The sequence below is a fragment of the Raphanus sativus genome, chromosome 6, assembly GCF_000801105.2.
Source record: "Raphanus sativus cultivar WK10039 chromosome 6, ASM80110v3, whole genome shotgun sequence".
Lineage (NCBI taxonomy): Eukaryota > Viridiplantae > Streptophyta > Magnoliopsida > Brassicales > Brassicaceae > Raphanus > Raphanus sativus.
The window spans coordinates 52498657-52512323 of NC_079516.1; the positions used below are offsets into that span (position 1 = coordinate 52498657).

The window sequence follows — 13667 nt, forward strand, 5'->3', positions numbered from 1 at the left end:
AAATAATTAGCTTTTATTTATTTTTTCACAACTCAGCCATTTTTAAGGGAAAAAGAAAAAAGAAAAGAGCATATGCAGTAATACCAATGATCATGTTCTCAAAAGAAAAGGAAATAAATAAATAAATTTTAAAAACAAATAGAAAGGAAAAGTGAAATAGTTATTCCATTCCAAATGAAAATGTGGATCAAAAATTTCTACACATATTTGCACAACTACATTCACTCCAACAAGAAGTGTATGAGCCACCTCCCTATTCTCTATACCCAAGACATCCTTACTTTGTTTAAGCAGACTACACAATGAATGTGGAAGCAAATAGATTGGAACAAATGTACTCTTTATATAAAATGAGCTTAACTGTATATATGCGTTTATAAGCTATGATTTTATCTATTTTTCTCTTTTTGAAAGAGTAGTTTGAGAGCACAAAACAAACAAAACAAAAAACAAAAGGTTTGTTCCATGTGCATCACCATCAGCATCATATGTAGATAGGCTTGATATCGTTGGGTCCAAAACTTGCTGAGCAAGTAGGACACTTTCTTTGTCTAGTTCCTGTGATCTTCTGCACACATGGGTTGCAAAACAAATGGCAGCATTTCGTGATCACCACCTTTGTTTTATTCATCAAGACAAAAGACCAAAACCAAATCAGTAGATTCAAACAAAGAAGCATTACTTGAGCAGAGTGAGTCATTATTTACCTCTTTTGGACGATCGTTGCATGCCTTACACTTCAAGATCTCTTTGAATTCACAGAGTTCTTGTCTTAGTTTTTGAGTGGCTGATGATCCTTCTATCAGAGACCTAAGACGAGAAACTTTCTTTTTCGCTGTTTCCATTTCCTCCTCTATCCTTCTCCTATTGAACCTGATATATTGTAACGCACAAGAGAAACGTTAACTTAAGCAACCAACACTTGCTTGTGGTGTATGTGTTGACTCGCGAAGAGTGACTCGTTTACCTTTCGGTTTCCAGCTCCAGTTCCAATACACCATACTCCACCCGACTTTTCTCAACTTTAGAATGCGACTCCTCAAGCTTTGACCTAGCTTGTTCCAAGCCATTCTCAACATCTGCACGTTTCTTTTGCAGATTTTCAAGAGTGATTGACTTTTGGTATCTATCTTCCGCTAGTCTCTGATACTGATCTGTGCACAGCCTCATCTGCAAGAAACAAGACATTTCGAGTCAGAAAGGAGGTTCTCTACAATTTGAGTACAGACATGAAAAAAATATACCTGATCTTCAATTCTTAAGGATCTCTTGGAGAGGAAACTCGCTGATGCACTGGCTTGCTGAATATCCTTATCCATGATGTACTTATCTATTAGCAGAGCATCTTGCATCTGTCTTGAAGTTATGCCTTCCAAGAAAAGCTGAAACAACAACAGACGAGCAAAAAGAAAAAGATTATCTAACAATCGGATTCAAGTAACAGGTCTTGCAAAACATAAAAAAGAAGAAGAGTTTTTTGGATATACCTTGATGTTATAGTCGTCCCTCTCTGTGACTTGGAGTAAAAGCTGTTGGTTTTGTGGTACAATGTCCTCGTAGGCACTTCCAATTGTCTAAAAGAAGATAGTTAACTGTAAATCGATACCCCCAAACATCAACGTTTTTAAGAAAACATGTTACAAACAAAGAGACAAGAAACTTCATAAGCCAAAACCTGTATTTCAGAAAGATATGTTCCATGTTCCTCATTTTTGGATTTCAATATATCAGAATGCTTTGCAACATCCCTGAAACATGGAGGAAAAAAAAACAGATCCCTTGTCAGTGATAATATGCAATGCGTCTTCTAAATTGCAGATGAATGCCATTAATTTATTCACCGTTTACAGTCATCCATTTTCTGTCTTAAATCAGCGATCTCAGCTTCCGCAGCAGCCAACATTTGTTGAGATACAGCTTCAGCTTCGTTTGCTGCCTTGACGCGCAATTCGAGATTCTGCTCATCAAGGGAGGATTTCAAACTTTCAACACGAGCCCAGGCCTTGTACTCCTCTTCCTTGGCTTCAGCTATGTCCCTGCCAATAGCAAAAATATCCCACAGTGATTCTTAGAGCAATGAACATTTTAATAAACCGAGTGTTGAGCTAAGAAAGGACAATGAACAAAATTCTAACACATCCAAAAGAGAAAACTTCGTAGAATATGATGAAACTGTTGTAACAGATCAGATCTCAAAATTGTGCGTTGTTATCGATCATTGGATTTGTTACATATAACTAATTGTGCTTACCTCGGATCAGTTGACTCGCGTTTAAACATGTCCAGAAACAACTTTAGCTCCTCGTGACTGTTCTTCAGATCACGAACCTGCATGACGTTACTTTAAAAGTAAAGAACATAACAACTACATATTCGCTAACCAAAACTTCCTGGATTCGTACTAACATTATTACTTGATTTAACAGATTTAAAATAAATTAGATAGATTTAAACAGATTTTAGAATGGTTTAATCCAGTTTGAATAGTATGAATCGGATTTTAAGAGTACCAATGTAATGCATCATACCGTAGCATTAAGATCACGTAGCTGAGAAGTATAACCAGCTGATCTCAGATGCAACGCTTCACACTCTTTTGCCTGTTTCACCAATTAAGCCTATTAACTAAGCAAACAAACAAAACTATAACAGCAAACACTGTTCAAGATCAATTAGCTCACCTTCCTACATAAAACCCCGGAGAGGGACTGAACATCAGCCCGCAGAGAATGAATACCACCAGCAGTCTCTTTATAGTTTTCCAATTGACTTCGCATAGAACCCATTTCCCCCGGGAACGAAGATACTAATGCCTTCATATCTGCAAAGATTTCTTTTCTACCTGACATATACAAGATCACTTAATCAGAGACTCCAAAGTAATGAGAGATTGACCAATGTGTGTTGTTACCTCGCTCTTTTGGAATGTTACCCAACCTAGTCTTGATCCTCGTTTTTTCATCCAACTGTTTCTGTATCTCCACGTCTAAAGAAGCCATTCTAGAATCAGTAACAGAAGCAGTCCTTCGAGAAACATCAACTAGTTCGTTTTTTATATTCAGTTCCCTTTCCTTCCAGAAAATACTATCTTTTTCAACCTGAAATTTTCATAGATAAGCTTTCACGAGACAATCATGAAGATACGTACAAAAAATGAAAATGAAAATGGCAATCCACAAATATAACCTGGAATTTCTCAAGTAAGGCCATATACTTGAACACTGCTTCTTTAGATTTTTTCAGCTGGTCTTTCAAAGAAAGGCATGCTTGAGAAGATGAGATGCTCCTCACTGACTTTGACTTCTTCTGTTAGGAAACTTATATATCAGTTTTAGCAAAGAGGAAGAAGCTACATTACTACAAGTTTTCCATACAGGTATTAAATCAATAAACTTACCTGCAAAATGCTCATTTTTTCAAGAATCTTTGTCCTCTCTTCATGAAGATCTTTCAGCTCTTGTAGCCTGCTTGAAGCCAGGACCTATAGAATCCTGGCTGCTATTAAACCAACACTCCTAGCATTACCAATGAACACACACAAAACCAAAAGGAAGATAATAATACCGTTAACTCTTTCAGAACCCTTTCCATGTCTTGCAAATCCCTTTGTTTATCCTTTATCTTATCGCTGCTAGCAAGCTTCTTTCCAGGGCTCAACAGCGGGAAGAACGCCCCTGCTGTTGCATCCCTTTCCGCTCTCAGCGCCGACAAGTCACCATTACATTGTTGAAGCTCCACGACCTCATCCTCTAGCTCCCCTTCAAGAAACACAAAATATGATAATCTTTTAGAATGAATGCATCAAACAGTGCCCATGTGAAGACTAGCATTTAACAATCAATGTTCCAATTGAGAAGAGACTACGTAGCTACCTCTTATTCGTCTAAGGTCTGCTCTAACTTTAGCATCAGCATCTCGATAGCTCTGCAATTCTCTAGACAGTGATTTGAACTTCACAAGTACATCATCTAGAACCACTCTGAAACTTTTGACTTCTGATTCCAACTCATTCAGCGCTTGATGACCACACAAATCTAGAATAGAACGCAATTCCGTATAAGACCAGGGTTGCTAATATTATAATAGTAATAAAAAACCAGAACAAGAGCTGAAAATCGATTGAAGTGGAAAGTAATACCTTTATCAAGACCGGTTCTGAGAACTGTGGGATACAATTCATCCTTTATACACCTTATATCATTAGTCGCAGCTACTAGGTTACGCAAAGTTTGCGTCACCTGACTTGATGATGCTTTTTTCCCTGTATTTTCTTCCGTCCCATTTGAGCAGATATTGGATGAGGAGCTCTCAGTGGCACCAGTCTCAAGTAGCCGGTTGATGAAATCGTCTTTGATATCCGGAGAAGACCCATCTGCGCAGCAAGACATAAGTGTTATCACACAAGTAGCATCAACAGAAGGTAGAAAGAGAGATGTAGCCAAGCAGTTCATACCCTCCTTGTTTAGAGAACTACGAGATCCACTGCTTGAACTACTCACTCGGATGGAGCATGATTCCACTGCATCTGTAAGCTGCTACAAAAGCACTAGTTAGAGAGGCCTTTTTACAACTGAGTTTTGTGTGATCAGTTAGGAAGGGGATTCAAGTTTATGTGTCAGAAGGCCAAAGCAGATTCTAAGAGTGTTACCTTTTCCCAAGACTTATGAACAGACTTCAAACTGGAAGTGTATGGAGATTGTTTACCCTTGATCTGAGAAAGCTTATTTTCAAGAATAGAACACTCAACCTGCTGAGCCTCTAGCTTTTGTGACAGCTTCAGATTTTGGAACTGAAGGACTGCAGTATCAAGCTGTATCAAACAAGAAGAGAAATTCTTAAGAGACAGAAATAGAGAATGCACTTTATATCATTTGCTCCCAAAAGTAGTTTCTTTAACAAACTCATGAAAGTTCACATTAGAGGCGTGGACTCAAGCGCGCAACACAGAAAGCGAGTAAACTCATGGTTAGTATCAAAACTGACATCAAGAAAAAAGGTAACAAGTAGGTAAAGAAAGACATTCAGCTTTGGCATATGAGAATCAAAGAGCTTAAAATCTAACCAAGAATCATTTGATTAGATTAGTAAACTATGGAGATATATATGTAAAGGGCATGCACAAGGGGGAGATGAAAAGGAAGAAACCTTGTCTTCGGAGGAGGGCCAGAAGAAGGGCTGTTTCTTAACGGCGGCTGCAGCAGCCTCTGTGTGTGATATGGAGCTAAAGTGACGCTTCTCGCCTGTGCTCGCCATCTAATGAAAACCCTAGAATCGCCCAACAAGGAAAGCACAAAGCTTTCCGATTGAGTGGAGGGAGGAAACTCTCCACAACACACAAAAACCCAACTTTCAAACCCTAAAACGATCTATGACTAACCAAAGAAGCTACGTGATTGATTCAAACCCAGAACAAATTCAATTCCTCAGCTCCCCACCCCACCCCCTAGAATAAAGAAAAGAAACCCTAACCTCTCTCACAGGTCGTACAACTCTAATTTTTCTCTTACACAATAACACCTTCTTGTCTGATCATTCGTTCGACTGATGCTACAAAAGCACTCTCCCCAACACAACAGCACTCAGAGAAAACGAGAGAGAGACGGAGTTAAGGTTTGTTGCTGTAGTTTTGTGAATATCTGAGGGGTAATTCGGGAAATAACATTATTATGTCCGTCCATAGAATCTGAAAGCTATCTCAGCCGTACGATCTCGTGTTTCATCTGGATTAATAAGCTCATCTCGTTATCACTTCTCTAAATAAAATCTTCAGTAATACTATAGAAAAAACAAATACAATGACATACACATACCACAGTGCGCGAACTGTAAGTAGAAAGAACACAATGTAAAGTTTTTTTTTGTGGTAGAAGAAGAACGTTTACATATTAATCGTTCTTCGTAGCGGCTCTACGTTGCTTCTCTTCCTCGGCTTGAACAAGCAAAGTCAAGAGAGCTTCACAGACTTGAGCAGCATCAGCTTCTAAAGGAACCTCGTTCAACGACGAGTACACCATCCACGCATGGTCTAGTTTACGCTTTGGTCTAACCACCACGGAGCCAGGAACCTCTGCGTCGCAGCAAGTCACCAGCCCGTCGCTCTTCTCTCCGTATCTGACCTGAAGCAGCTGCGCGCAAGCAGCCATTGCAGCACCGAGCGGCATTACCACCGGGAGTTTCGTGGCTTGGTTCGTCAGAGGAAGCTCGGCGTGCGCCACGTGTGATAAAGTGGCGAGAACCGCTGGGCTAATGCTAGCTTCTGTGCGGAATGAAACCGTGGGGAGTTCTCTTGGGAGCGGATGATTCTTCAAGAACTCTTTTCTCCTCTCGTAAGTTAAATCTTCCAACGCTTGAATGTCACCCTTCATTCATTAATGTTCCAAGGAGTTCATTAGAATCTGAAATGATTTTTTGTCAGATCAAGACGAGAGTAGTTGTTGTTGCAAACCTTTATAACTTTGGAGATCATAATCTCCATGAGCCTTCTCAAATTGACGTAATCACCTAGTTGTCCCTCGCGGAGGATGTCTGTAGCTATTGGACTTCCACCGTATGGACTCTGTGCTAATACTAACCCAGCGACTTTATCCTTTAGATCAGGCCAGTATAGTGATAAAGCAGCTGCCGCATCTATACCTCCTTTGCTATGACCAAGAAGTAGAACCTTTTTGTTAGATCCCCAACAGAGTTCCTCTATGTATTCCTTTATCTCCCTCGCATTTTTCTCAACCGAAGACTGTTATAGAAACATTTTTTTCAGGTACATCAGCATGCTACTACATACACCAAACGTTACTGTATTAAATTGAGTTAGTTACCTCGCTGTGAATCTTTGCAATGTGACAGGCCAAACCCATCTTTGAGAATTTCGTTTTTGTATCCACAAAATATAGAGGTCCATGATTGCTGAATAGACCTGAAAGTTTTGTTTTTCTTCAAAAAAGTATATAGTAAAGAAGTCTAAGTGGATGGGAGGAATAAAAATAAGTAGTGGTACCTGGAACCAACAAATACACCAGAGTATTTGGAAGCCTGTGTACACCATGCCTGGAAATGAGAACCCAATCAACGTAACCATATTCAGTAAGATGTTAGAACAGTAAAGTACAAAGCACATAAAACATGGAACTACTACAGTGAATCCATACCCGATGTCTTCCAGGATTTTATTGAACCTATCAGTTCCATCTTCAACAGGAGGCATCTCAGGGTCACGCTGTAACCATCCTATGTCATCTGCCGAGCCACGGACTGTCCTTCGAGCCCGCTCAATGAGCCTGATAAAAAGAAAACAAGGAGATGAATCATCACCAGTGTCAGATTCTTCAGGTATCAGAATTTTTTCATTACTATTTTGTCATACAGAAAAGATTACATACCCTTGGAACATGGAAATTCCATAAAAACCTACACCATTCGATGTCACTATTGCATTTGACGCCTGCGACAGAGTCTCTGTAGATTCCCTTGATGGACTACTGGCTGCAGTAGAAGTAGATGCCTCTGAAGAAGTTGAACACCTTTGACCAGGAGTGACGCATACGCTTACTGGGGAACTCCCATCACCTCCTGGTGTTGATCGTAGCAACTCATGGGGGCGGGAAAGAGAGTTACACGAATCTTGACCACCGTACTCCACTGAAGCAAACAATGAAAAGACTTTAAAACACACACAGAAAATGAAAGCCTAGCAGAATGAACGTTGATAATGCAGGCTGAGTACATAAATTATCAAGAGAGAGGGAAACAAAAGGTAGGTAGGTTTACCTGAATAGTCAGAAAAACAGCTCCCAAAGTAAGAGGTTGCTTGGTTTATATAGGAAGCGGCTTCATTAAGGGCTGGTAAAGAAGTAAACAGTTGTGGTGCAGCTACATTGTTCCCAGTTCCACCGCCCTGTACTCCCAAAAAAAGAGGCTAATGTTTACTATTTTCCTCGTATGCATAGATGAATCAATACATGGTTACTATGTTGACACCAAACATAATCCAATCAATCAATAATGAGCATAAAGGAAGTGACAATACTTACAACTAGAGGTGTGGTCGTAGATTCTCCCTCTCTGGGTCGACCACCAGCTTCTCCCATTCTGATCAGTTTCTAACAACATACACAAACACACACATAATTAGATACCTATTCAAAGACTCTGCCTACGCCTACTTCCAAAATCATCATTTTCAAAACTTGGGTTACTAAACGTAGGAATCAAGCGGGAAGAAGAGTCTCGGTTATTGATAAGAAAACACGCAATTGAATCTCCAGTTTTCCAATTAAACGCGAAGCCCTACATTCTCCAATCGATTACAATCAAAGGAGGTTGATGATGATGACAGGATCAGAAACAACAAATCTCAAAAATCGCGAAGAGCCGACTCAGGGAAGAAGAATCAAGTAAAGAGATTCAAGAATCAGAATTCAGGAAGAGTGGATTTGGTACCTGGACCTTAAGGAACGTGGGATCAAAACGAAACATACGCCACAAGGTGGAGCCACCTTCCCTTCTATCGTCTTCGGATCATTTCTTAACCCGCGGGTAAAAAATAAAAATAAACCTCTTGAATAAACAAAGAAATAACCGCGTGGAAACAAGAGGCTGTGTGAACGAAACACGTGTAAATCGGCACAGAGATCAAGATGAGACGAGGCGAAAATATTAGAAAGACGGTTATTTTATCATATTAGCTGGGCTACTGATGGGCCCTATTATATAACACACACAGAACCAAACGACGCCGTATAAGTTCTTGTATCTTACAACATTTGTTAACTCAGAGCAAGTAGTAAAGCACACAAAGTATGAGACCTGAACTGAGCGCATTAGGGAGATCGACGGTAATAGTACCTGCAAGAAAGCAACAGAAACCAAAGTGAGATGAACTTTGTTGATCATTTAGCCTCCACTCTGTAATCTCAGAAGAAATACATAACAAATAACTTACACGAATATTTTGACGGCAAAGATGGATGAGTATTTGCGGAGAAGACGCTCAACAGTGTACCATTGAGATCTATCTGATCCGTCTTGGTAACCAATACGTGGCATGTGTAGCGAAGCTTTATAAAGAGAGGACAGTATCAGAATGAGAGGGGAAAAAGAAACGTTATGCTCTTTGGGAACAGTTTCTCTAAAGAAGGCAATGAAGTATTTTCATTTTTTATATACCTGATTTCTGAGAAGCAGAGAATGAAGCTTTGGCCAAGCAACGTTCAAGGTCTGGAATCGAAATGCTACTACGCGGGACTTTACGCTTCGGTCTGTAAGACTGTGTTACTGCAAGTGCCACCCACAGAGGTTTTCTTTCTTCTGTGTCTTGTTGCTCACCATTGTCTGCACAACACGGAGAAAAAAAAATGAGACGGTTAGTTAAGTTATTAGAAACCCCAGAAGGTAAACAGAACTTACCATCAATTTTAATGAGGTGCAGATCTCCAAGATGAAGGTCTTTAAACTCAGATGCTCGGTGATACGCATCGGGTACAGTACTAGACAGTTTTGATAGAGCATTAAACATTCCTCCACGTCCCCAGTTTCCAGAGTCATCAACGCAGCTGCCATTTATCAGTATTTGGAAGCTTCAGATTTAGTGTTCTAGTAGAAAAATTAAAATGGAAGTTTACCTGAATATGATTGCTGGCTCCTGAGAGACGGTTGATGGTTTCGTGCAGTCTCCATAAACAAAGTGAACAGATCCTGCATCTGAACTAGAGTCAACGTCCTCAGGGATGATTGGCTCTTCCACAGACAAAGACTCATAACCATTTGCTTCCCAATTTGCTACCTTCTTCTCTTCTGCCTTTTTCCTTGCAGCTTCAACTCTGACGTGCCTCTCCTCAGACACGTTCTTTCTATTTCCCAACTCCATAACTTTCTCATCCTTGATTAATCGTGATGCTTCCTTCAGTTTCTCAACCCATGAAAGGTAAGAAGCTTCATCAAGCTCGGAATACACATTAGCAGCAGATGATGAACTTCCTCTCAGAGTCTCACTCGAGTTAATTTCGAACTTCCTTGCTTCCTTATCCGGTTCAACGTTTTGACGAATTGCAACAACTTTCTCAGCAAGAGAACTGATTTCCACCAGTTTCAGGTTATCAGATTCTTCGTCGTGAATCTGCTCCTCAGGATCAAACCTTTGTAAACCGAACACTAGGGACCGCAAATCACCACGATCTTCTTCTTTCTCTTCCATAGTATCTCCCACAACGTTATGACTAAGCTGCAGCTTTCTCTCTGCCCTCCTCAGAATAACCTGAAATAGACAGACACGCATTTAGGTTTTGATAATACATTCAGATGGCTTTGCGGTTGGAAACACTGCCACAGACCTCTTCCACAGTGTGTTCAGACACGAGATTTATAGAAAGCACGTGACTGATCTGTCCAATCCGATGAGCTCGTTGCAAAGCTTGCTTATCCACCTGCGGGTTCCAATCTTGTTCATAAAATATAACCTGCATATTAAACAACATTATAAATAAGCACTACCAGCAAATCATATGTATTTTCCATTTCGACAAGAAACAGTAAGTAAAGAGGCCAAAGATTGACGAACAGTGTCAGCAGCAACAAGATTCAAACCCACTCCCCCTGCTCTTGTTGAGATCATGAAAACAAAGGCATTGCTGGTATCAGCTTCAGAATCCAATCCTCTTTCTGTTTTCGCGCTGAAACTCTTTATCGCAGCAAAACGTTCTTCAGCCCGTACTGATCCATCAAGACGCTCATAAGAATATTTACGAAGCTCCATAAAATCCTGTATTTGAATATAAGCTACATGTCAGTGTAATCTAACATTGCACAGGGGTTATAGAAAAACAAAATAGCTATATGACGAGACCTGCAAAATGTCAAGTGTAGATGTCATTTGGGAAAATAAGAGGACACGATGTCCAATATCATGGAGTCTCTTGAGCAGTTGGTCCAAAACTAAAAGCTTGCCACTCGCCTGTCAGAACGAAATTGTTAATGATCAAACTTTTATACTAGATAGCATTGTTTGGATAGGTAGTAAACCATTATAATACCTGAACAAGGTGTTCACCCTCTTCAAAAGGTTCCGGTTCAATACCTGGAAATAAGTAAGGGTGGCTACATGCTTTCCTGAGCTGTATCACCTACTCAAGGGAACAAATCGAGAGATGAACTAAAAATTGCATATACTTCACTGAATATAACAAAAGCATTCATGAAATAACTGAGCTACTTGATAGTAAACATGAGAAACTAGCTCACAATATTTTGCAAAGACGTATGAGTGGATGCTCCAGAAGAAAGTGCGAGAAGCCCTGGAAGCTCTTTCCTCAATATTGAGGTATATATCTTCTTTTGAAGACTGACGAGCGGAACCATTCTATTATGGGAAAAAAAAAAAGGACAGAACAATAAGATATAAATAGAGCTCTGCAAATACTTTTACTGGAACAGATTAGCCAAAAGAAATACAAGACTTTACACAGTTAGCTCCGTGAGAGGTGGTAGCACCAGGTTCCCAGACTCAATTAGCAAAGATTTTGTACGCCGTAGCATAAAGGCACCTAAGATAAACTTCAAACTCTTATATGTTTCCTTGACATTTGATGCATCAAGACCTGTTTTGGCAACAGAGGGAATTTATATATTAGTTGATCCCTTTTACATCTTCTGGATAAATATCAACACATAAACGCCAGAGTGCACATAGCACTAGAAAGCCAACCTGATAAAGACTCGCCAGTCTCTTTGAATGCGGAAAGGAACTGGTCCAGAGTCCCAAAAACTAGTGGCATGCAAAAATGCATCAGAGCCCAAAGTTCAGTAAGATTGTTCTGAATAGGCGTGCCAGTAATCAAGAGACGCCGTGGGATGAGAAATTGTTCAAGTAAAACATTGTACAGAACCTGTGACATAAGCAACTCTTTTTTTTTTCAGAATAAGCGTCCAAGATCAAACGTCCATAAAGCCAATTTGTGTAAAACTAAAGTACTAACCAAACAGATTTTAGCTATATAATCCTAAAGAGATGGCTTCCACCAAAGTATCATAAATCCATATAAACAACTACACAAGAGATGTGTGAAATGAGTGGAAGTTAATCTTGAATTCCTACAGTATCTAGCAACCAACGATATATCATTAAGTTCACAGCTCAATGAAGTTTTCTAGTTAAGCACCATACACTTTTTGGATTCTTGAGTCTTTGAGCTTCATCAATTACAGCATACTGCCACGGAATCTGAGACAGAAAGTCTTGATCCACCAATGCTATATCATACGTTGTCAACAACACATCAAACGGTAACAAAGATCCCTGAAAAAGAACAAACAGAACAATATAACTACACACAGCTGCTAAACCCCAAGTTCTTGAGAAAGACAAAAGCTTCTACTCTCACCTTAGAACTCTTGTTGACATGATCGTACATCACCTTACGCAACTCCCTACGGCAATCCTTATCACCAACATACCTAAGAACTTCAAGTTTTGGAGTGAACCTATTTATCTCAGACACCCAACCATCCGTCACGCTCAAGGGACAAAGCACAACTGCCACATTAACCAATACAACATCAGAACTAGGCCTAGGCAAAAAAAACACGAACCGAAAACCCAAACCCGAACCTAACTGAAATAACCGAACCAGGAACAATTCATATATTTCTATATCTGAAATGACAGAACTGACAACCAATAACAAAATACATATGTAGTTTAAAAAATCAACTATAAGTATCCAAAAATTTGAAGAAAAAAACAAATTAACCGAAATTATCTGAAAGTATCCACATAATTTTTTCTGAAATATCCAAAATAACTCGAATTACCTGAGAGTTTTATTGGAATCATCCTAATTATTTACATTTTACTCGAAATACTCTATATTTCTATATTTGATTTCAAATACCGGAAATAACCAAACCAGAACCAAATTTTTTCCAGGTATTTTCTAGTTCCTAATTTACTATCGGATCATTACCCGAGCTGTGAAACCTAAAGAATCAATCCAACCTGAAAATTTGATGATTCCTATATGGATCCTCTAGCCCCTACCGGATTAACTGATACCCACCCGAATTATCCTACCCGGATCAATACCCAAATTGCCCAGGCCTAGTCAGAACTTGTCCTAAAGAAGCAGAAGATCTCATTGACTTACGAAATGGCCCTGGCAGTCCTTGATGAAACTTCAAATAACTCAAGAAAGAAATTGCTTGTAGAGTCTTCCCCAATCCCATCTGCTCAATTCTTCGATTAGACTAAACATAGATACAATCACAAAGAGAGCATTTCAAAAAGACGTTGTTGGTATGGTACCTCGTCTCCTGCAATTTAGAAACCGAAAATTGATCGAATCGGTTTAACCTTTTGATTTGCATCGGAAGAAGGAATAGGAGATTTTACCGAGAACGACATTGACGCCGAGGAGATATTTGTGTATAAGCCAAGAGACTCCTTCGACTTGGTGAGGCTTTAGAGTCGCTGTGACTCCGAACTTTTTGAAATCGGGAGGCGCGTGGCTTGCTTGTGAATTCGCGGTGAGTATGATGTTGGTCGCCGCTTCCAGTCGCCGTTCGTACTCCATCGTCTTGTGGAGAGGACTTTTTTTGGCGGTGAACTGTCTTTTGATATATTTTTTTTTTGGTTTGCCGCTTAGGGCAGAGGACCGGTTCGTGAAAACCGATATAATTTG

The 13667-nt window shown here is 39.7% G+C and overlaps 3 protein-coding genes across 4 annotated transcripts; all 3 read right to left on the minus strand.

Annotated features, from left to right (window-relative positions):
* Window positions 1-321: 321 nt before the first annotated feature.
* On the minus strand, window positions 322-5597 carry LOC108811908 (E3 ubiquitin-protein ligase BRE1-like 1). The gene is made up of 19 exons (XM_018584020.2): window positions 5146-5597; window positions 4649-4810; window positions 4454-4532; window positions 4139-4372; window positions 3873-4034; window positions 3565-3758; window positions 3398-3481; window positions 3187-3306; window positions 2912-3098; window positions 2682-2842; window positions 2529-2600; window positions 2252-2328; window positions 1842-2036; window positions 1676-1748; window positions 1488-1574; window positions 1245-1382; window positions 968-1170; window positions 708-873; window positions 322-616 (listed from the first exon to the last, which is right to left on the minus strand). The coding sequence occupies exons 1-19, from the start codon at window positions 5251-5253 to the stop codon at window positions 485-487; spliced, it is 2634 nt and encodes an 877-aa protein (XP_018439522.2). The 5' UTR covers window positions 5254-5597; the 3' UTR covers window positions 322-484.
* A 128-nt stretch (window positions 5598-5725) lies between these two features.
* On the minus strand, window positions 5726-8627 carry LOC108811910 (uncharacterized). 2 transcript variants are annotated; one of them, XM_018584023.2, is made up of 9 exons: window positions 8437-8627; window positions 8028-8096; window positions 7765-7891; window positions 7377-7635; window positions 7146-7274; window positions 6995-7044; window positions 6816-6913; window positions 6446-6733; window positions 5726-6359 (listed from the first exon to the last, which is right to left on the minus strand). In XM_018584023.2, exons 1-9 carry the CDS (start codon window positions 8470-8472, stop codon window positions 5886-5888), a joined length of 1530 nt encoding a protein of 509 aa, XP_018439525.2. In that variant the 5' UTR covers window positions 8473-8627; the 3' UTR covers window positions 5726-5885. The 2 variants fall into 2 exon arrangements, with proteins under 2 accessions (XP_018439525.2, XP_056844382.1); XM_056988402.1 differs by lacking the exon at window positions 8437-8627 and adding an exon at window positions 8184-8423.
* A 45-nt stretch (window positions 8628-8672) lies between these two features.
* LOC108811909 (probable helicase CHR10) lies at window positions 8673-13577 on the minus strand. Its single transcript, XM_018584022.2, has 17 exons — window positions 13379-13577; window positions 13292-13299; window positions 13134-13212; window positions 12372-12523; window positions 12155-12286; window positions 11696-11876; window positions 11453-11588; window positions 11233-11350; window positions 11025-11114; window positions 10838-10945; window positions 10553-10753; window positions 10326-10451; window positions 9618-10249; window positions 9403-9548; window positions 9163-9327; window positions 8939-9053; window positions 8673-8841 (listed from the first exon to the last, which is right to left on the minus strand). Exons 1-17 carry the CDS (start codon window positions 13557-13559, stop codon window positions 8817-8819), a joined length of 2595 nt encoding a protein of 864 aa, XP_018439524.2. The 5' UTR covers window positions 13560-13577; the 3' UTR covers window positions 8673-8816.
* Between the last annotated feature and the right edge of the window lie 90 nt (window positions 13578-13667).